Source organism: Dunckerocampus dactyliophorus, chromosome 10 (assembly GCF_027744805.1).
Source record: "Dunckerocampus dactyliophorus isolate RoL2022-P2 chromosome 10, RoL_Ddac_1.1, whole genome shotgun sequence".
Classification (NCBI taxonomy): Eukaryota; Metazoa; Chordata; class Actinopteri; order Syngnathiformes; family Syngnathidae; genus Dunckerocampus; species Dunckerocampus dactyliophorus.
In genome coordinates this window covers 8,365,542-8,389,294 of record NC_072828.1, presented here as the reverse complement: position 1 = coordinate 8,389,294, position 23,753 = coordinate 8,365,542, and the positions used below count along the sequence as shown (strand labels likewise).

At 40.9% G+C, this 23,753-nt stretch overlaps 1 protein-coding gene across 1 annotated transcript in view; it reads right to left on the bottom strand.

Annotated features, from left to right (window-relative positions):
* Nucleotides 1-23,753, bottom strand: part of LOC129188423 (cadherin-2-like) — a 70,054-nt gene that overhangs the window by 12,979 nt on the left and 33,322 nt on the right. Inside the window, exons 3-11 of the mRNA XM_054788886.1 lie at nucleotides 17,755-17,966; nucleotides 13,612-13,785; nucleotides 8,380-8,535; nucleotides 5,132-5,276; nucleotides 4,878-5,050; nucleotides 3,343-3,480; nucleotides 3,082-3,267; nucleotides 2,428-2,681; nucleotides 1,244-1,386 (exon numbers count right to left, since the gene is read on the bottom strand). Coding sequence (XP_054644861.1) covers nucleotides 1,244-1,386; nucleotides 2,428-2,681; nucleotides 3,082-3,267; nucleotides 3,343-3,480; nucleotides 4,878-5,050; nucleotides 5,132-5,276; nucleotides 8,380-8,535; nucleotides 13,612-13,785; nucleotides 17,755-17,966 — 1,581 coding nt within the window. The remainder of the gene's footprint in view (nucleotides 1-1,243; nucleotides 1,387-2,427; nucleotides 2,682-3,081; nucleotides 3,268-3,342; nucleotides 3,481-4,877; nucleotides 5,051-5,131; nucleotides 5,277-8,379; nucleotides 8,536-13,611; nucleotides 13,786-17,754; nucleotides 17,967-23,753) is intronic.

Here is a 23,753-nt window from a genome sequence, read left to right as displayed (position 1 = left end):
GGCCATGTCAGCAATAAATGGCAGGATTGTTTCAGTGTCATCCTGCTGTTGGAAAGTCTGTCTGCCACTGCAGCCGTGAAGAGTGGACACTACACACGGTTATTCTTCTCAGAGGACGTCCTCATTAAAACACAAAACTTTGCAGAGGGATGGTTGATAATAAAGGATTATTGAGCATATTCCTTCATCATTTGTGCATATTTGTTTTCATGTGATACTGTAGTGATGGTACAGTATGTGTTTTGTGTATTGGTCTGAGCTGTGATTCAGCTGTTTGGCCACTAGTTGGAGCCAGCTCAAGAGAGACGAAGAGTCGCCGAGCCACGTAGGCCGCATCAAGGTGTGGAGTGAGTCTTGCTGTAATGTATCCAGTGCTGTTTTGTAGAAGCCATGCCATGTTGACTTGTACTTGTCGTCATTCCGCTGACATTACAATATTTTATACTCTTATTTAACAAAGCTACTGTGCCAATTTCATTGTATGTCTTGACTACAATGACAATAAAGCTTTCGCACATGAGCACATTTTGCGCTGAACAGAAAGTTATTGTGTGCATTTTTTAATGCTGTGTAACTAGACCAGGGATGTCCAAAGCGTGGCAGCACATTCTAAAAATATAATTTATGAAAAAAATGAAAAAACAAAAACAACAGCAAACATACAAAAATCAGCAACCCCAACCCCAACAACATTAGAAATGGAAAAATCAGCAGTAATTTTACAAGAATGAAGTCAAAATATTAAGAGCAAAAAGTATTCTAATGAGAAAAAAGCCACAATTATACAAGAATAAACTCGTAATATTATGAGGGAAAATAATGGCATTATTAGTAGCACAGAGTTGAAATATAAAAAGAAATAATGTTCTTTTTTTGTTGTTGTAATATCATGACAAACAAAGAAAATTGGTTGGGGGAAAAGTTGTAATATTATTGTAATAAAGTCAAAATATTATGAGAATAATGTCAAAATATTATGAGAATAAAGTCATAATATTCCAAAAAGAAAATTTACCAAGATTATTTAAGAAGAAATTTGAAATATTTGGAAAAAAAATACAACAGCAGCAAAAATGGGAAAACAGAGCAAAGAGCCAACTTTGTTCATGTCAGTTTTTTCTTGAACTATATATAACTTCATAACTTCTTAGCATTGCTTTACAAAATGTCAAAATGGCCCTTGCATCCCTCGGTGGGAAAAGTTTGGACACCCCTGGACTAAACAGTAATAATGCTGTCTCACCGTTGTCGGAGGCCATGAAAGTGACGTTGTAGAGGTTGTTCTTCACATAAGGAGACTCGCGGTCCAGGATGGCGATGGTGGAAATCCGACCATTGACAGAGTCTATCTCCAGCCAGTTTGCGGGGTCGTACATCTTGGAGTACCTGGATTTGGCAAGAGGGGCAGAGCATGAGGTTGTGAGTGTGTATCCGCTTCGGGAGCTGATTTATGGAGGCCGCAGTCCTCCCACCACTGAGACATTTACATTTCTCCTCCTATTTACAACATTCAAACAGCTGTTTACCATATATTTAGCATGTGTGTGTACGCGTTCGTTGCAGCAACAGCAGAAATAGTGCACGTGTCAAAAAGCACAGAATTAAATGAACAAATAATTAAAAGAGCCACCAGGAGGACAAAGCAAGAAAAAAGAGGCATCAGAACAACACACTCACTCAGCATGCACGCGTTTATGTGGACGCATGCCTTTTGTGAGCCCCCATTGGCTGTTGCTAGGCGACAAAGACAGGAGCGCTCCACTTTGAAAAAAAAGAAAAACAGTGGGATGTTTAAAAAAAAAGAAAAGAAAAGGGAAGCAGCCGTCTCCAGGCTCTCTGCACTCTGGCCAGGTTTCTGCTGTTCTGAGATCAGCACTGAAGGATGCATGAGGATACACATTTGGTAACCTAAATCATGTTTACAGAAAAGCAACGCTCTTATCTCACAGCAGCGCGCAGAGGAGGGAAACTTTAGAGAGCTTATAGAGCGTGAAAGCTCCACATGGGGAATATTTTCCACAACTGGAAAAAGTCACGCTACTTTAAGATTTTACGTAGAGGAAGCGGTTTGTGCACCACCAAAGCCGTGCGTAGCTATCGTTATTTTAATGGATTAATCACAAAATGAGGCCCTAGTGATGTAATTAATGGTGCATGCTGATGACTTTTGTGCAGACAGCGCGGATTCGATTCCCGGCCAGGGGCCCAACATCCAGCCACCGGAGATGTCCAGTGCCGTTCCAAAGCACAGATTAAAAAAAGTGTAAAAACTAGCATGTAGCATGCGATTGACTCTCTTTGGTGACCCCGATGGGAAAAAGTGGATCACAAAATGAAAAGTGCACAAAAGTGTTGACAGTATCACCTGAGAAAAGATTATTTCCATGATGTCAAACACTATTGAGAACACAAAGAATGAGTTCTTACCGGATCGTCTGCCTCATGAAGCGGTCGGGGTCCTGCGCGATGAAGCTTGTGAGCAGCGAGCCAGCGGGCAAGCCTTCGTCCAGCTTGATGGGTTTGGGATTGGGGCTGAACTCGGGGCTCTCGTTGAGGTCCAGGATACGTATGGAGACAGTTGCTGTGGACTGGCGTGGCTGGTGGATGCCGCGGGCCAGTGGAGCCTCATTCTCAGCCTCCACCGTCAGTACGAAAGAGCGCGTCACCTCAAAGTCAATGGGCTGGTAGGACAGATTGACAGGGGGTAAGAAACACAACATGAAACGATTCAAAGAGTTAGGATGATACAGCCAAGAACTTTATAGTGTATAGTGGATTCAGGCATATTTGTGATTCAACTTTTGCTCCTGGTCAAAAGTTGTTGTTGTTTTGAAGGAAAACCCGCCCATTTGTGTTTATTCTCGAAAAATAGGCTGTTTTTGTTTAGTTTTTTGCAGAAAAAATCAAAATCTGAGAATGTCAAGCAAAGCAGGATGGTTTGGAGAGGGATGAGCAAGCCAGCGCAGTGTATGGTTGCACCTCAACGCAGGAGCATAAGTCTTTATTAGAGAGTCAAAATATTTCTATAGGCGTTTCTATTGCTTGCGCAAAAAGCATGTATCTACTGTACAATGTTCTCACCTTGATCACTGTGAGGAGCCCCTCGTTGGTGGTGGGATCGGTTGGGATGGAGAAGCGTCCAGTGGGATCTCCGCTCAAGATGCGGTACACGGCGTTCCAGGCTGAAGAGTGAGGCTGGTCTTTGTCCGTCACCGTCAGGTTGGTCACGATCACGTTCACCAGATTCTCGTGGACCTCGCCGAAGAACTGGAAGACAGACCACAGTGGGATTAAGAGAAGGAGAGCTTTCAACTTTTGGCATTGTTTTTGGAAGTGACATACCGTGTCGGTGGTGAATTCGGGGGCATTGTCGTTGACGTCTGTGATCCTGATGACGGTGGTGGCGGTGTTGGACAGTCCATAGGTGGGGTTGCCCTCCATGTCGGTGGCCTGGATGATCAGCGTGTACTGGGACACTTTCTGCACAACCATAAACAAACCGGAAGCAATAAATATGATAGAAATTACATCATTTCATCCGTGATCAGTTTAAGCAAGTACTTCATGATAATTATTTGATTAGAAAGACACTGTAATTAGACTCTAAATTGTCCATAGGTATGAATGTGAGAGTGAATGGTTGTTTGTCTGTATGCGCCCTGTGATTGGCTGGCGACCAGTCCAGGGTGTACCCCGCCTCTCACGCGAAGAGCTGTCCTATCTATAGTTGGTAGTCCATGCTCAAAGAATAGATAGGACAGCTCTAGTTAGGACAGACTAGGGCTGTCCTATCTAGCCTTTAAGCATCAACTGCCAACTGTACGACAGCTCTAGATAGGACAGACTAGGGCTGTCCGACAGACTATTGCTGTCCTATCTAGTTTTTAAGCATGAACTTCCAACTGTAGGACAGCGTTAGTCTGGCCTATCTAGTTGTTGAGCATGAAGTGATGAAGCCCTAGATAGCTCTAGTCTGTAGGACTGCTGTTGGCAGTTCGTGCTCAAAGACTAGATAGGACATCTCTAGTCTGTAGGACAGCCCTAGTCTGTCCTATCTAGAGTTGTTGGTAGTTCATGCTGGTTGCAGTTCATGCTCAAAGACTAGATAGGACAACTCTAGTGTGTAGGTCCTATCCAGGGCTATAGGACAACTGTAGTCTGTCTTATCTAGTCTCTGAGCGTGAACTGCCAACAGCAGGACAGCTTTAGTCTGTCCTATCTAGGCATTGAGCATGAGAGCATGATGAACTGATGAAGCCCTAGAGAGGACAGACTAGGGCGGCCCTAAAGACTAGAGTTGCCTATCTAGTCTTTCATAGGACAGCTCTAGATAGGACAGACAAGGGCTGCCTTACAAACTAAAGTTGTCCTATCTAGTTTTTAAGCATGAACTGCCAACAGCTCCAGATAGAGCAGACTGAAGCTGTCCTACAGAGTAGAGCTATCGAGGACTTAATCAGTTCATGCTCAATGACTAGATAGGACAGCACTAGTCTGAAGCCTGCTCAGATAAGAGACGAAAGGTCTTCTAAGACAACCCGAGCATCCAATATGAAAAAATAAATCTGGTAACACAAATGAAACAAAGATGGTTGCTCTCTTGCCATCATAAAATGAAAGAAGTCCTCTTTCAAAAGTAATATTGAGTTGACCTGTCATAAAGATACTTTTAAAGAAACATCTCTGAAATCTCCGTGCTGCCAAATGGCGTGCCCTCAGAATGGCGGCAACATTTTGTCGGATCTACTGGTGTTGGATTATGACTAAAAAAAGCCACAATCTGTCTTAACGCTGCGGGAAGCGCTGCAGGCCAGACAGACATTGACAGGCTGAGACTCCATATGGGGATGAACGCCACCAAATCCCAACACACACACCTCCCGGTCCAGGCCTGCTGCCACTGTGATGATGTCACCAGTCTTGTTGTTGATGGTGAACATGTTGGATGACGGACTCTGGGGACTCTGAGACAGGATCTTGTATCGCAGCATCCCGTTGGCCGTCTTCGGATCATCCTTGTCCACTGCCGTCACCGTCATAACAAAGGTCCCTGCAGGGAGGCGCGCAACCACACAGATAGGTTAGCTCGGTGTGAGAGCATGCGCGTGGGCGTGCACGTGCGTGTTCGTACCTGGCTTGGAGCCCTCCGGCACGGAGCCATTGAAGATAGTGTGCGTGAACTCAGGTCTGTTGTCGTTCTGGTCGATGACGTTTATGTGGATTTCCACGGGAGTTTCCACCTGGTTGCCGTTCAAGTCCACAGCGTGGGCACGCAACTGTGCACACAAACACACTTGTTGTAAGTTTGACACATAAATAAATACGTGTGAAATTAGAGGATGACTTAATTCAAAACGTGATGCAGAAACATAGTAATTTAAATGCATAAAACCCAACAACAAAACAAAAAAGCTCCAGTGTTTCCCAAATATTCAGTTAAATTTGGACCGCCACAAATAGATTTGGCACTACCTGTTCACCCTCATTCATAAACACTTTATGATGGCATTGTCTGTGAACACCATACTCCATACTGTAGCACCTGGTTAGCCAGAGAATAAAATGTAGCAGGTGGGATTGGAGGTACTTTGTCACCATATTTTAGTGAGTATTCAGACCCTTCCAGAGACTCTTTTTTCAAAAGCCACTAGGGACAAATCTAGAACGTTTTTCTTGTGGTATTGGAGACTTTTGAAGACTACACATGAAATCAATTACCCTTCGCCGCTCCCAAAGATTCAAGAATGTACTTATTAAATTTGACAAAACTCCCTAAATTCAGCATCTCATGAAATGTGAAACATTTGCACTCTAATCAGCAAAGGAACTTTCAAAACGTCCTGAGCCTTTAAAGTGTCCCTGACATGATTCTTCAACTTTTCATAAATATGTTATATATTGTTTGTAATTAATGTGTACATTTTTGAAAGTGAGCGGTAAATTCGCAAAAATTCCATTTATAGTTGATGCCGCCAGCCATGACAAAGAAGCTCGCAGCTCAGCCTCATTTCTGGAACATCATCGGGGTGACACCGCTCATCTAAAGCAGAGTAAACGATTGCTTCTCGAGGTAGATCGTCGACTTGGTTCAGTATATTTTTCATCCAAATAGTAGTCAGGCCAAAATCTTGTGTTGCTGTTGGATGTTCATAGTCTACAAGTGATAATGTGAGTTTGTTTTTTTTCCAAAAGAAAAGGCTTTAAGAATGGATGAAGCAAATGCAGAGATAACGAGAGACAGATGGACACCCACCTGGAGTTCTGTTCTTTGCAGTGATCATTTCACTGATGACTTCTTCGAAGGAACACTTTACAGGAAGCATTTGGCTTGAAAGTACAGTATAAACGCATTTTGAAAAGATGCTATTCCACCGGTACACAAAACAAGGAAGAATGACCACTGCGTCAAAGTTGCCACAGAAGAGAGTAAGTCATGTCTTGTTTCCATAATGTCTTCTAAACACTATTCCACAATAGCAACAAGGTTGCAAAGCATTATACATGTTATGTGAACATCGTTTGACAGTGATATGTTCACTGTGGGGGCGGGGCAGCGATGATGGCGGCAAATATTTATTAATAAATTTATCCACATATAACTTGCTATAAAGACCCCTTTACGCTCATTAAGAAGCCGATTTAAATCAATATTTGAAGAATATGCAACTCCAGAGTAATTTACACTTACCATTCTGTGTTTTAAAGACGACCAATCTTCATCTCCCTGTCTTAAGGCTTAAGTCCATGTTCTGCAAGTTCTCTATTTCATCTCCAAATGTTTCTTCCTCCTTGAAAACTACTGACACATCGCTCAAATCTTGCGCTATAATCACTGTAAACATCCTCTGCCTCGTACACCCCTGTTTGCTTACCTGAGTGATATTAACGTGATGGCGTCCCTTCCGGAAATGAGGCTGAACTGCTAGAGCTAGCTCGTCATGGCTGGCGCCATGAGCTATAAATGTCATTTTTGCAAATTTACCGTTCGCTTTGAAAAATCGAACAATGTTGAACGTAATTACAAACAATATATAACATATTTAAGCAAAGTTGATGAATCATATAAGGGACCCTTGGTCTCTTCGTCAGAATTGAACTCCTGAAATCCTGATATTCTCATTTGTTGAGATATACCTGTACACTGTACACAGTGTATGGCAGGGGTGTCCAAAGTGTGGCTCGGGGTCCATTTGCAGCACGCAGCTTGTTTTTATTGGCCCGTCACACATTGTAGAAATCAAATTAAACCAATAATCTCAACAGAATTGTGAAAAACAGTAAAAAGGCAAAATGTAAAGAGAAAAAGCTGAAATGTTGAAACTCATAATAAAACAAAGGTCTGTCTTTAAACGTTATTTTTAGCCTTTTCACAAAATAAAAAAATATATGCAAATATCAAAGTGGCCCCCCACATCCTTCGATTTTCAGTGTGGACACCCCGGTACATGAGACAGTCAGTGCTATGATCTTCCGGAGATGCCACGATGTTTACGCTACTTCACTTATATTTATGTTTACATCTGTTAAGGAATGTAGGTGTGTAATGCACCTTTAGCATATTTTACTGTAAAATAGAAAGTATGATGTCATGATTTGTGCAATTGGCATTCACCCAATACAGGTTTACTATTACTATTAAATACTGGACTGTTGAGAATTTGTGCAGTCACAAAAAAATTTTTTTTTTGCATCATTTTACATATTGGTCTTTCAGAAGGTGAAAGTAAAAGACTGGTGTGAACAGCTTGACTCTGAGCATCGAGCCAGTTGGAGGCTGTGCCTTTTCCTGCCTTGTTGTTGTTGCTGCAGCACCGGAGCAAGATGAATGAATGTGTTTTGCATAAAAGGGCCAAATATGATGAATAAAGCTATTGGCTGGCCTCCGACCCTCAGCCAGTAATTCGTTTAAAGCGCACTGGGCCAAAGCCTCCCTCATGAATAAACATGTCGGCCCATCTCGGCTCAGAGTTCTGACAACTACATCCAGCGGCATGAATATTCATCAGACGGCTTAAATGCAAATCACCCTGCTGCGACTCCAGATTCGCACTCCCCGGTGCGACTGTGCCGGCGTTCCTTCAGATCAAAAGGTTACGCCCGGCTCTTGGAGGGGCGGGTGACTGCGGTAGACACACTCAGACTTTTTTAAAGAGAACTACTTCTTCACCTCCACGCATGAGAGAGAGAATTTATCCAGCCTGGCGAGGGAGACGGGATGGAACTAAAACAATATGGTGAACGCTTTGAACGGTACTTGTTACTGAGGAAATACAAAGGCTTTATTAAACATTTAAAAGTTAGCTTCCAGGTGACAAACACTGCGAGCATCTCAGTGCTGGCGGAAAGTTGTGCTCACCAAGAAGAGCGTGTAGAACTTACATGGAAGTTGGGGATGTGTTCCCTGTCCAGAGGCTTCGTGACTGACAGCTGACCAGAGATGGGGTTGATGATGAAGATGCCGGTTGGTGGCTGATCTGCGCCAGGGCCCGTCACGCTGTAACGTAGCATCCAGTTCTTATCCCGGTCCGATCGGATCTGTGTTCAGAAGGACATACGGCTGATATAGAAGACTCATGAGGGTACAGTCAGAGTTTTTGAACTTCTAGGGTGTTAAAAACTTCTGCTTCTCTCGAGAACAGAGAACCAAACAATACAAGACAAGACAACAAACGTTCTGCAAGCAACTGCGGACTCTTCCTTTACATCAGGAATCTGATGTGTGCACAGATGTACAAATGAACATTTGAGTGATTGTATAAGAGCCCTACGTGTCAACATTTGCATTTGAAAATACAGGAAATGCAATACCGTAGGTCACTCTTCCCTAGCTCTGTTGCCCGTCTCTGACATCATCAGCGGTTGATTCTGTAGTTCTTTGCTAAATAACACATTTACGCCACATGTCCTTGCAAAAAAAGGTCTTCAATCAAGGTAAAAGTGATGTTAACATTTATCCCTTCCAGTCGTCTTTAATATCTATTTAATGCATTTTCTATGCATTTCAAATTGTTTTCTGCATGCAACAAAAAAAAAGTGTTTTGTGTTAACATTTTGGGTGTCCAGAACATTTTTTATTTCTTATGGGAAAATGTATTCACTTACAGCAGGTGAGTTAAGTATAATTAGTAAAACAAAAAAAAAAGTAAAAATTTAAAAATATACAATATCATTTTAGCTTAAGGTGAAATATTAAAGAAAAAAGTCTTAATATTATGGGAAACAAACAAAAGAACAAATAAGGTTGTAATTTTTGGAAAATTAGTTTGCAGAAAAATGTATAATGTTATGAGAATAAAGTCAAAATAAAGTAAAAATATTATTAAATTATTATATAATTCATAATTCTGAGAGGAAAATTCAGAGGAAGAAAGTTGAGATAGCTGAGAAAAAAAATAGCAAGAATGGAAAAAATAGCTTTAATTTTACAATAATTTTTATGAGAAAAGTAAAAAAAAATTAAGAGAAAAAAGTCACAATTTTACGAGAACAAGCTCATAATATTATGGGGAAAAAAAAGGTCATTTTAGTAGTATAAAGTTGAAATATTCAAGAAAAATATGTTATTTTTTTTAGAAGTTGCAATATTATGAAAGACAAACAAAAAAAATGGAAATTTAGTTTGAGGAAAAAGTCACAATATTCTGAAAATAAATTTGACCAAGATTATTTAAGAAGAAAGTTTAAATACTTGGAAAATTAAAAAAAAAATGCAAAAATTGGGAAAAAAGCAAAGACTTATATAGTAATAATATAAAATATTAATATTAGCAAATTAATTTATAAAATATTAAAGTGGCCCTTCCATACTTTCATTTTTCAGTATGTGGCCCTCACTGGAAAATGTTTGGACACCCCTGAGTTAGAGTATGCTTTAGTTTGAGTCAGATCAAACGCTAAACAAGGCTCCACTGTAATATATTACTTCAAATACAATATTAATTGAATTCAATTTTACAATAGCATCTGGTCCTAAAAGTGTCTGTGAGAAGTGAGAAACATTCAGACCCTTGGACAAATGACTCCTTATTGAAATGTTTTAAGTTGAACACTGCAATCTCATCTGATTCTGAAAGTGTGAACGCTTCTAATTAGCCAACATTGACATGAGACGACAGGCTGCAGCTCCAACAGCCCCGCAACTTCCTGTTGGCCTCCTGCCAAATAGTTACCACGGCAACAGTTAGCTGCCTTCATGTTTCCACCAAGCCCGCAGTCAGCAGTGGTGTTTGGGTGCACAGACAGATGAAACAGGATGGAGATATTTCATCACACCAGCTCTCCCATCAGTTTGGGATTAATAATGAAAGCGTACACCTCGCATACAAGCCGGCGCTTGGCCTTGCACCATGTACGCCAAGAGCGAGGGTTAACCGTAACGCGGTTTGTTTGTTTTTCATTGCTGCGAGCTGCTGGAACGCTGTCAGAGAACATTAGATCATCTGCACTGTTAATATTGCAAAGGAGGCTTTCACAAACTGACAATTGCCTTTATTTGGATTTCAAACAGCATTTTGTTGTTTTGGGATTGTAGATGAACAAATCAGGGCACAATAAATAAATTCATAAATTAGGGGTTGGACCCGTTAAATTCCCCTCTGCTCTACTCGCCATTGACACTTTTCGAGGCAGGCAATACCAGGCACCCGTTCAACATTTGTAGAAGCACATGCTGTGGTATTACAGTATGCTCAACAGGAGGGATATCCAACTGGACAAATCAGCCCATGAATGACATCAGGGAGGAATTCAGTTCAAAACGTTGCAGCAGCAGATCAAACCATCTATATGACAGGAGTGCTGTGTCACATAGAGGATCTTTGACTAGCGCTTTTTGCAGTACAGTAGTACCTCGCATAACATAAACCTCCTTTTACATAAATTCCGCTGAACATAAAGAATTTATGTAAAGTTTTTGCTTCGTATTACAGAAGAAATTCCATATAACATAAAGCGTCAAGTCAGTGCAAGTCTATTTTTTTTCTGTCAACTTTATTAATGCCTCAAGTGGGTGCAAGTTCAGACTAACACTTGGTGACACCTTCTGACGCATCACGCTCTCATTGGCTGATTTTCGGGGCACCGCCTCCGCTCCCATCTCATTGGCTGATTATCGGGGCACCGCCTAAGCTCTCATCTCATTGGCTGATTTATACAGCACGTACGTGAGTTTGCGTGAGAGACAGGTTTCTCCCTTCAACCTCCTTCCTCTTCGTAGTCCCCCTGAAACAAACTTAAACAATTAAATTAAGTTACAAATAAAAATTTTGCACACAGCATTATCGTGTAGTGCGTGTGCGTTTGTCTGTGAGACCAGCTGACTCTTAGACTCTTTGAGTCGCGTTTCGACTGAGGCTAGTCCGCCTCCTCCGTCCTGCCTCCACTTGTGCTCCTGATCAAGACATCTCATGAACAGTAGGATTGTTTTTGTTTTTCAGTTTTATTCATTTACAGTAATCTTATTTATTACCCCTTTTTATATTTTGGAATGTCGCTTTACTATGTTTATGATAATGTTTTCTTATATTTTCCCACCATATTTGGTGGACTTTGAATATTTTGAAGTGCCAAAGAGGTGAGTTTGGGAAGATCTTGGAACGGATTAGGCTATGTACATGTATTTTACGCTTCGTATACCATAAAAACCCTATAACGTAAAGGTTCTCGGAATGGATTATTTACATTGTAGGGGCGTCTACTGTATATCTTTAAAAACAGATCACCCCTGTCATGTAGAGAATCTTAGCGTTTGCTGCAGTCCGTCTTTAAAAACAGTAGAGCACTCCTGTCATGCAGAGCAGTGGTTCCCAAACTTTTTACAGTTGCGTGCCACTTCAGACATTTGACCTGAAGCCATGTACCGCCTACTCCTGCACACTTAAAAAACACTTTTTTTTTAATTAACTTGAAATATTGAACAGAATTAATTGATTAATTCATTTTATAGTCATTCCGGGTCAAAAATGTGTATTTTGCATGGTCACATTTTGGTAAAGTTTCACATGAGCACTGATAAATAGATAAGTAATCATCCTACATATCTTTTATTCCAGTCTGTGGTTGGCATCCGTCCGTTTGAATGGCTTGAATTTGAGCTTCACTTTTTTTGTCCATGGCTATGGTTTAAGTCTGCATATTCATTTAATACCAAATTAAAGGGGAAAGTTTAACAATCATGATAAAGCAGTATCCAAACTACAAAAACACATACAACCAACAATAAAGCTTTAAATTCGGGGGGAATCCCCACTCAGAGGTTTTCATCGCTGCGCCGTGCAGGGATTGGAACACCAATAGAAATGAAATCTTCAAGATTAAACACTCCTAATGTATAAAATATTTTTAAACGTATTTGTTCATATGATGCACACAGAGCAAAGAGCAACTTCATGCTGTGTCTCCTTTCTGCTCCGTTCTCCATGCGCCGTGAGGCATTTAGGCACACTCGTAATTGCGAGCGTTAAGCGTTTTTCATTTTTATTCACGCACCCCATATGCCAATTGGTGTACCCCTGTGGGTACGCGTACCCCACTTTGGGAACCTAGGATGTACAGGATCTTTCACTAGTGTTTTCTGCAGTATGTCTTTAAAAACAGCAGAGCACTCCTGTCATATGGAGTATTTTTGATCAGAGATTTTTGCAGTATGTCCTTAAAAACAGTGGCACACTCTTTTCAAATGAAGGATATTTGACCAGCCAGACCAGTTTTTGGAGTATGTCATTAAAAACAGTAGAGCACTCATCAAATAGAGGATATTTGACTCGCGTTTTTTGCAGTATGCCTTTAAAAACAGCAGAGCACACCTGTTATATAGCGATCTTTGACCAGCAATTTTTGCAGTTTGTCCATAAAAATAGTAGCGTACTCTTTTCAAATAGTGGATATTTGACTGGTGTGTTCTGCAGTATGTCTTTAAAAACAGTGGCGTGCTCTTGTAAGATAGAGGATCTTTGACTAGCATTTTTGGCAGTATGCCTTTAAAAACAGCACAGCACTCTTGCCATATATAGGATCTTTGACTGTCGTTTTTCTTGCAGAACGTCCTTAAAAATACCAGTGCAATCTTGTTATATAACAGACGTCAGGCTATTTTTTGAAGTAAGATAGGCCCTTAGGAGGGCTCATGTCATACTGATGATCTTTAACTAGCTTAAACACATTGCTTCTGTTTTCATTGATGATTTTATGACTTCATTTATGACTATATTAGCCATTTGTTGAGGGAAAAGGTAGAAAGGTAGAGCAGAGCCTTGCATTGACATTCTATACAAAATAAAGTCTCTCCAACTTTGAGGGGAAATGTTTTTCTGTTCCCATTGCGTAAAGCAAGCTCCATAAAGGCATGCTTGGTGGAGTTTGCTGTGAAAGAACAAGAACATGTCCAACATCGGTGACCTTACAAATGGAAACGATCTCGCAGAAGGTCTTCCCAGAATAGTGGAAGCTGTAGGAGCTGCAAAGACTCCACATTTTCTTCACTTTTATCATCTGGTAGCTGTCCCAATACTTTTGTTTATAGTGTGCACTGAAACCACAGATAGTCAACAGTCCTCAGAGCTTCAGAAGGACTGGCTTGCTGTGTGTATGTGTGTGTGTCTGTGTGTGCCTTACCCTGACAAGGTCCTCGGGGAACTGTCCGCGCGAGTTCTCGGGGACGTTGATGGGCGGAATGACCCAGTCCCTCTTCACTCGCCTCAGCCCGCCATTGCCCCCGACAACCACGCTGCGCCATGGAAACAAGATCTCTGGTGCCCGCTGAGTCAGTGTTGCATCACTGGGCTTCACCTGCAGAGACAGTAAACAAGCGTCATGCACAGGGCATGCATACACACACACACACACGCACACACACACACACGCACGCACGCACGCGCGTGCACAAACACATACACAAGACGAGGCTGGCAGGCACAGTGCTGAGACGGCTCAGTGACTCAATGTATTTCTGATCTCACTGCACTGGCTTGGATTAATGCTCTCATTACCGTCCTTCTGATAAATGGCCACCACCTGTCAATGTGTGTGTGCACAGCTCCATCATGGCGGGTCACCAAGGAGCGATGCTGCAGGCTTCACCCTGGCTCGTAAAAGAAAAAAAAAAAAATCCATCCACTCTCTCTCCTGACCTCAGTGGCCCGAGTGGACATTCTCAGGCGCCATTCACTGACTTTAAATGTTGTTATGGGAATAAACCTTCATAAAAAACATAATAAAAAATACAATAAAAAGAAAAAATCATTTGTTGGGTAGCATGGAAAATACAATTTAAAGAGTCGTCAAAGAGGCCTAACACGAACACAACGCTGACAAAATTATATTAAAAAAACACTTCATTTTGCATGTATAATTGGTGCCAATCTTACACACTCACTAGCCACTTCATTAGGTATACCATTGAATAAGACCCAATACAAAATTTCTGACTTTACAAAAGTAATATTCATATTTAGGGATGGTAACTCATGGTAACTTGGTAACTATCAGGGGTGTCCAAACTTTTTCCATGCGAGGGCCAGAGTGAAAAATGAAAAGATGTAATTATGCTATGAAGTTATATACACTGCTCAAAAAAATTAGAGGAACACTTCGAAAACACATCAGATCTAAACTGAGGGAAAAATGATCTTGAATATCTTTCCTGATAATAAGTGGGTGATGTATTAGTAACAAAATGATGCCACACAATTTGATAGAAATGAAAATGATCACCCTGTAGAGGGGGGAAATCAAAGACACCCCAAAAATGAAAGTGAAAAAATGATGCAGCACACTGGTCCATTTTGCCAAAATGTCATTGTAGCAACTCAAAATGATTCTCAATAGTTTGTACGACACCATCCGTAGTCTCATTAGGAGCATGCCCCGACGTTGTCAGGCATGCGTACAAGCACGTGGGGGCCACACAAACTATTGAGAATCATTTTGAGTTGCTACAATGACATTTTAGCAAAATGGACCAGTGTGCTGCATCATTTTTTCACTTTCATTTTTGGGGTGTCTTTGATTTCCCCCCTCTATAGGGTGATCATTTTCATTTCTATCAAATTATGTGGCATCATTTTGTTACTAATACATCACCCAATTATTATCAAGAAAGATATTCAACATAATTTTTCCCCCAGTTTAGATCTGATGTGTTTTCGAAGTGTTCCTTTAATTTTTTTGAGCAGTATATATTTAAAGTAAAAACTGCATCTGCGCTTTGTGATAGAGGTGAAAAACCCTACTATTAGTATCAACTTCAGTCTTTTTTTTTCCCACAATTTTGCTGTTGTTTTTCAACTTTCTTCTTAAATAAAGACTGTAAATTTTCTGGTTGTAATATGATGACTTTATTCCCGTAATATTTTGACTTTATTCTTTTTCCAAAAACTAATTTTCCAAAAATTACAACTTTTGTATTATTTTGTGTTGTTTCTTTCTCAGATTATGATTACTATTTCTTTACTATTTCAACTCTATGCTACTAAAATGACGGACCCCATGATGAGCAACAATTATTACGAGTTTCTCAAAGATTCTTGTAATATTGTGATTGCATTTTCTTCTCATAATTCTGATTTTCTTCCCATAATATTTTGACTTTATTTGCGTCACATTACAACTTTTTCTGCAACCTAATTTTCCAAAAATTACCACTTTATTTGTTGTTTTGTTACAATGACTTGGAAAAAAAACATATTTTTTTCTTTAATATTTAAATTGTACGCTACAAAAATGTCGTTATTTTTCCTCACAATATTACGTCATTCTCATAAAATTTTGACTTTTTTTTTGCTAGATTACAACTTTTTTTCTTGTTTCTTCATTCTATATATAAATAAAATAATAATAATAATAAATTATATTAATAATAAATTAGTTATTACCATTTTTGACTTTTTTTGTTTCCTTGTTAAATTCTATTTTATATTTTTAAAATGTGCCGTGGGCCAGACACGGGCCACACTTTGCACACCCCTGTGGTAACATACTGTAACAATATGTGTCAGACTGAAAACTGTTTCTAATATGTTGGTGACAACAATCAGCCACATGGGGGTCAAAATGCGTCCAATAAAACAATAGCAGAATTTCGGTTACAGCTTTTATATCGGATGTTATTACAGTGTGTACTTAATGAAGTGGCCCATGGGTATATAAGAGGATTGCATACCCAACGTTGTGACTGCTGAGTGTATTGTATTTTCACTTGAGCTGTCAAATGATAAGATTTTTTAATCAGATAAATCCTGGTTTTCAAATTAACTAATCATGATTAATCGCCATGTCACACTTTGTCTGAAATATGCCCATTTTTACTGTATTTTATTGCAAGAAAGATAAATGACAGGACAGGATTATACACGTTTGTATGTATTAACAGCGCCAAATTAACTGAAAATTGAAATCAAGTTAAGAGATGGCACACATGTCTGAAAATGTATTTACCTAACACTGGTTTCTTTAATAGCAGAATATTTGAATCAGACTTTAACTGTTATTATGAGCAATGAGGAGTTGCATTCAAAGACACCAAGTCATTTGACAAGTTGAATTCACACGTTTTGAGTGACTTTCTGGGATTTCTGAGCATACTTAAATGCAGCAAATTGTACTTCCACATTAAGAGTTACAAAGTGAGTGATAAGAATATCCACTTATTGTTTTCTTTGTATTTCTGTTTATTTATACCACACATACAGGCATAATAAAGACGTTGTGATGTTTGGAGTGTCAATGAATGAATCTCGCGGTCTGTCTAGTAGCAATGAGGAAGTGTTGTTGCAATGATGAATGGACTAGAGACGTTTTTGTTGGAGATACATATACGGTGTTGGAATTGCACTGCTGTTGATGTGTTCAGGTCAGACTAAAGTTCTAAAAGAGCATCAGCCTCTGTGTGACTGTAGGGAGCTACACTGAGCCGCCATCGGTCGTCATAACAGAGAGCCGTGCCTTGCCACGATGTGTATGCGTTGATTATGAAAAAAAATTAAACGTAATTATTAATGAAATTAATTAGTTACCGGTGTTAACGCGCTATTTTTGACAGCCCTAATTTTCATTGAACAAATTAAGTCAAAGAGCCTAAATAAATCCATTTCCAAAAAAAAAACCAAAAAACATAGAATAAATCAAAATCTATCCACAAGCCAGTGATGGTTGGACTGCTGTACAACGCTGGATGAATTTATAACTCCAGTTAATATACTGCCAGGGATTGTTCTGGACTAGTCCAAATGATACTGACGTATATTCTTCAAGGGGTCTCAATCTCGGTGACTACATGAGACCTCATCTTGAAGTAATTGGCCTGCACCAGATATCTTTAACTTTCATAACCCTGCACTAACGTGTTCTTCTCTCTCCAGGTCCATCATTCACTTCATGTTTTCATAGTGCTGCTGGTCATGACGCCGTGCTTGACACCGCTCCCCCAAAGCGCTCTTTTCCCCTCATGAGCCATTGTTGACAGCTTCCTCTGGCCGCGGAGGCATATGGCGGGCGGCTGTTTCTGAGCCACGTTCACACGAGAAGCCAATCAAAGGCGGGTGCGGCGTCTAAACGTGTGCTTATTATCGCTATTACACACGAAACAAACTAACAGATGGCTCTTTGACTCGCATTGTGTCTGCAATCAACATTCGGCCAAACTGCTGCGCCTGCTGAGCCGGGAAAGCTGTGATTTTATGTCTGTACATAGCTTTCGATAAATGACTGAGGCCTTGGGGGCAAATGCTGCACACTGGCCTCCTCCCATTATGACCTCACCTGTCCAGGTCCCTCCATGTTTGGACGGACGACAAGTCGCACTCGGGCCTTCCAGGATTGTTTGGTCTGCAGGTCTCGAGCGTAGATCATTGCTACCGTTTCTCCTGTCTCCACATGAGCCAGCGTGTAGACTACGCCCTCCTTGCTCACATACAGTTCGGATGCGTCTTCAGCATCAAGCCACACCTTCCTGCCGCAGTCCTCGAAGGTCACTGCGGAAGACATGGGAGATGGACGTCAGAAAATGAAAACACATCATGAGTAAGTCAACTAGAACTGATGACTACGACTTTGGAAAATATATTTTTCTTTATTCTTCTCAAGCTGCTGGGCCTCCCCCAGGAGATGCCTGCCTGACATTTGAAAACTCCTGGTCTAGACCAGCCTCAGTCAAAAGGGGTTTTCATTTTATGGCTGATACGACCCAGGAGAACATAACATATTTAATGAGGACACAGGAGGCGGGAAAATAAAGTCACCAGATAAACTAAAAAAAAAAAAAAAAAAAAAAAAAAAGAAATTAAAAACGTCTCCTGTGCAAGAAATAATCCTGACGTGCCAGCCCAAAGAAACAAAAGGATAGCGAGGTGAACAGGCCAACTCTATACACACACAACACAAAACTAAAACCCTAAGCAAAACTGAAAACAGGACCGCCGGTCACACCAGGACAAACAAGAAACTAAAAAATAACAGAAGAAAAACCCAGGCTGCTGCTCAGCATCACGCCAGCAGCCAGCACGAAGCAGCTGAGTAGCCCAGGAGCATGACGAGGAGGTGGAGACGAGCCTGCAGCGGACGAAGCAGCACAAGCAGAGGAGGGAGCAGAGAAACAGAGCAGAGCACACCTGCACACATTTATAGGCTCCAGAAAAGGTGAAGCCAATATGATGCTTCCTACAAAAAATAAACACAAAAAGTTCAAGCACATAAAAAAAAAAAAAAAAAAAACAGTGCTCAAACACAATAATGTTGTAAAAACTACTGGGCTGTTTATGCAGGGGGAGGAGCTTCTGCATACACAAAGGCCTTTACTGAAGGGGATGTTTTTCATTTGTGAAAAACGGAATTTTCTCCAGTGGATTTAGCGGCGGCCTGCTCTCAGAGTCCCCATCTGTCAGGGGGATTAGGCAGGAACTACCCGGGCAATTTTTCCCAAAACCTGGAGGAGGGGGTGGAGCAAAGCCAAGTCCCAAACACGCAGAGATGCAACCTGAACTTACATTTGGCAAAAAGTCATTTGTATATGTGTTTTGTCAGCACACAAACATACAAAGTAAAAGTTGTTTTTGTTTTTTAGCATTATCTGCTTTTTGTTTATTTAGATTTAATATTCAGAAATAACTTTCATTACAAAGTCAACACGTCTGATTTTTAGTCATTTTACTTTACAACTTTCTTCAGGCTTCTGATTGTTAAAAATGATCGTACACTTCAATAGCGCCCCCTGTTTGTTTGGCATGCACTTGACAGATCTATGACACCCTACAGCATGTTGGAGGAGCGGTGCTTTATAAAAAACAAAAAACAAAGTCGTGTTCACGTGTCACAGTCGACTCTGCAAGAGGATGCGCCTCTCGTCAAAGTCGGGCACACGAGCACAGAGCTACGACCGACTGCAATTAAGCGTAAATCATGTGCAGTTTGATGTGAGCAGACACGACGCTCTCAGGCAGAACAAAGCTGTCAGTGGCGAGTGGCGGCGCTTTAGCGGTGACGGGCTCTGATCTTGCAGCTGACGAACGGCGGCTGCAGTGATTCGGGTCTTTGTTGGCCGACGGAGGATTAAATGGGTTTATTTTCATCACTTTGGAGAGTTTGTTTGATTACCATGTCACACATACATGAATTGTACAACTCTGTCAAAATTTTACTACAGTACCTATTTATTTTGTCATTTATCCTTAATACTTAATATTAATCTTAATATGTTTAAATTATTTTCTTTATGTTTATCATTAATTGTTTCTTATTTTATTCGCTATTGTTACATTTTTATTAAATTTTCCTTTAGCATTACACAAGCTCACCAGTTTTTTTTTTTACTACTTCATCCATCTATTTTCTATGCCGCCTATCCTCATTAGGGTTGCTGGAGCCTATCTTAGCTGACTTCGGGCGAAAGGCGGGGTACACCCTGGACTGGTCGCCAGCCAATCGCAGGGCACATATAGACAAACAACCATTCACACTCACATTCATACCTATGGACAATTTAGAGTCTCCAATTAACCTAACATGCATGTTTTTGGAACGTGGGAGGAAACCGGAGTACCCGGAGAAAACCCACACACACACAGGGAGAACATGCAAACTCCACACAGAGATGCCCATGCGGGGATTTGAGCCCAGATCATCCCGACTGTGTGGCCAACATGCTAACCACTCAGCCACTGTGCAGCTTTTTATAACTCATATTTGAAGAGTATTTTATTTTTTCAACACAATTAATATGAAATAGAATTGTCAGAATTGACATGATATTGATATGGGATATCAAAGCTGATATAAAAAAAATGAGTTTCAGATTATATCGGCCTGCATGTAAAAGCTCCGATATTGGCACTCCAATGAAACAAGCAGTCGATTCTAGACTCCGCCCCAGTACATCTCATGTGATCACAACAACGGCATTGTGCTACCATGTTAATCATCGAGTAGGAGTGACGCCGGCTGTGTGTATTCTACGTTCAAGTCTGAAAAAGCAGCTGAGTGCAAAACTTGTCATTCACAAGTGCCCATGTAAGTTTAATATGACCAATCTCATCGCACATTTGAAACAGCCTTACATGGGAAACTCCCACAAGATGACAAGAAGTCATTAACTATAACAGAAAGGGGGGGGGGGGGGGGGGGGGGGGGGGGGGGGGGGCTACTATTTGAGAAGCACTGCACTATGTTCAAATAAAAACTGTCACATATGTCAGGTTGTACTGAAAAAAAGGACACCGACTGGGGCAAGATTAACATTTTTTCGGTGAGATTTGAAAGTAAACACACCTGAAAACCTTTCATGGGTTCCAAAGAGTTAAATACATGTGTCAAGATACAGTAGCGCCGTATCTTACATTTCCCATGATGCATCAGTTCTTAGAAAGCTCCGTCCTGGACAACATTGTACGCTGGCGTGTGCATCTGTCAGAGAACCCCCACCCCAACCCCCTAAACCCCCCGCCCCCTACTTCCAGTGGACCTGCTCGCTGTAAATGCTCATACATTATCCACGCTCACGTTGAAAAACAGCCATGTCGTCCGATTTAACACGCCGCTGCGCCTCATGTGAGCGGCAGGAAGGAACTGGGGCAGAACGAAGAAGGCTTTCAGATGTCGGCTGTGCTGCTTTCACTTGGGCCGCTCGTATCGGCTCCCAAACATCAAAACACAATGCGTGGCACATTGAGACGGAGGACAAATAATTGATAAGGTTTCTCTTCTACCCTTTAAAAGTACATCCTCATGTGTGTCTGCTACCTCTGCAGCACACTATCGCTCAAACGGCGAGGGGGAAAAAGAACCTTCTCACGATTAAAGTCACCTCAATGCATACAAGCACAGAGAATACCCAAACGGCTGTTCGCACGTACTGTTTATATCTGAAAACAACAACGGTGGAGCACAGTGCTCTTGTTTCCAACATTTCCCCATCAACGTGTCACATGACTTAAATACGTTACATATACGTTGATGAAGACAACCGTGTTTAAAATCCTTACTCCAAAAACAGTAACATACTGTAGCATGTGTGTCATGCTTCCTTACAAAGTGGCATCGCCAACGACTGGCCTGGCATGCAAGAGTCATATTTGCAGGACTGACAACTTGGTACCATCTGTACATTAAACCTTTCAAAAACACAACATAAAACATGTTTTCAGTGTACAGTCCTCCCTCGCCACAACACGGTTTGAATTACGCTGCTTCACTCAATCATGGCTTTTCAAATCATGCTGTTTCATGGTTGAATATGGCCTATTATGAGTCAAATCATATGCATATTGAAGCAAATGTTACATACTTTTTGCTTAAATTAACCATTGTCAAGCATGGAAAAATGAACTAAAACACAAATGCAGTCGTCCCTCGTTTATTGCAGTTAATTGGTTCCACACCCGACAGCGATAAGTGAATTTCCTCGAAGTAGGATTCAATATTAATAAATGGAATATTTTCGTAGTTTGACCATAGAATGCAGGCCGCACGGTGGTCTAGTGGTTAGCACGTTGGCCAATAGAGGAACAGCCTGGAGATCGGGAAGACCTGGGTTCGATTCTCCCCTGTGCATGTTCTCCCCGTGTGCGCGTGGGTTTCCCCTGGGCACTCCAGCTTCCTCCCACATTCCCAAAAACATACAGGTGAGGTTAATTGGCAACTCTAAATTGTCCATAGGTATGACTGTGAGTGTGAATGGTTGTTTGGTTGTTGGTTGTTTGTCTATATGTGCCCTGCGATTGGCTGGCGACCAGTCCAGGGTGTACTCCGCCTGTCGCCCAAAGTCAGCTGGGATAGGCTCCAGCATGCCCCCGCGACCCTAATGAGGATGAAGCGGTATAGAAAATGGATGGATGGACCATAGAATGACCTTCTAACATCATTTAGTTTTTAACATTATTAGAGCCCTGTAGACATGAAATAACACCTCTATAGTAACCTTGTATTACCCAATATAGTAGACATAATAATAGAAAATAAGCCATGTTAGACAAAAACAAGATAGACTCATTAGCATTGACAATGTACTTCCCGGTGGCTATTGTCTCATCAATGTATCGTTACTGACATCAGTGTAGAATACACTGATGCCGCTTTTTATCATTAAAGAGAGACTCACAATGCGCTTTAATCGCTTTTTTAACAAACAGAGAACCCATGCAATGAACATTCACACAGGAGCTGCTGTCAGCCACTCTCAACACTGCTAATCTGCTGCTCTCAGCACTCAGTTAACAGTCAACTCTACTAGCTGATGTTACACACGTCACTTCCAAGGCCCCGCCTCTTAAAGTTGCACACAATAAGTCACATACACTGTATTACACATCATATCACGTCTTTTGAATGCTTTATATTTGTATTTTCATTCATTTAGCCATTTGTAATGCTTGAAAATGCTTAATTTAAGCTGTGAATATGTACAATTTGCTAGTAAATACTGAATACTCAACCATGATATTCAACAGCAATCATTTATTAATTCATACATTTTTTAAAAAACGGAACAGAGTGAGGGCACGAGGTTTGAATAGCGATTTAGCGAGGGACGACTGTACAAGGAATTAAGAGGTTGTCATGATAAAGTTTGCTGGTCGATAATTGTGCTACAAATTATCATCGATATTCGACAATATCAACATTTTTAAAAACATTTTTTCATTATAATCATTGTCATGAGAGGTGTAATCCACATTTGACCCACTAAATGGTACTCAAGTATAGTGTACCTGTCCCTGTATACACCCTGTCTGTTAAGAAAGCAAAAACACTCCAATGAAAACTATATACACAAACACACAGTTATGTTGTGTATTGTTAAACTAATGTAGGGGGCTGTATTTGAGCTGGACCACATATCTGTAGTGCCAGCGTAAAATGCAATGTTGCTGATTGTCCTTCAACATGTCTTCTTTCACTTGGTTATACAGTTCAGGAATTGCTGTTTGTGACATGTACATGTACGTTCTCTTACTGTCTGTCAAACATTTCTAACATTTCCCGAAATTTTGGCTTTTCAATGGTATTGAAAGGTTGCCTTTCTTTTACAATGCAGCAAACGACACTGTGAGCATGCACCATTTTGCGCTGTTTCGTTTTATATATTTACTTCGCCGATCAAACAAAATGCCTCAGTAAGCTTTCACTGTCGGGATGAATGCTCTGCTGCACCTCCACACTGGAGATGTGGCATTTAGCTTAGAAACTATTGCTTTTGTGCCTTCATTCATATTACCGTTTGCTTGCTAACTGCCAAGTAGCCCCGCCTCCACGTACTGTGACAAAAAGGC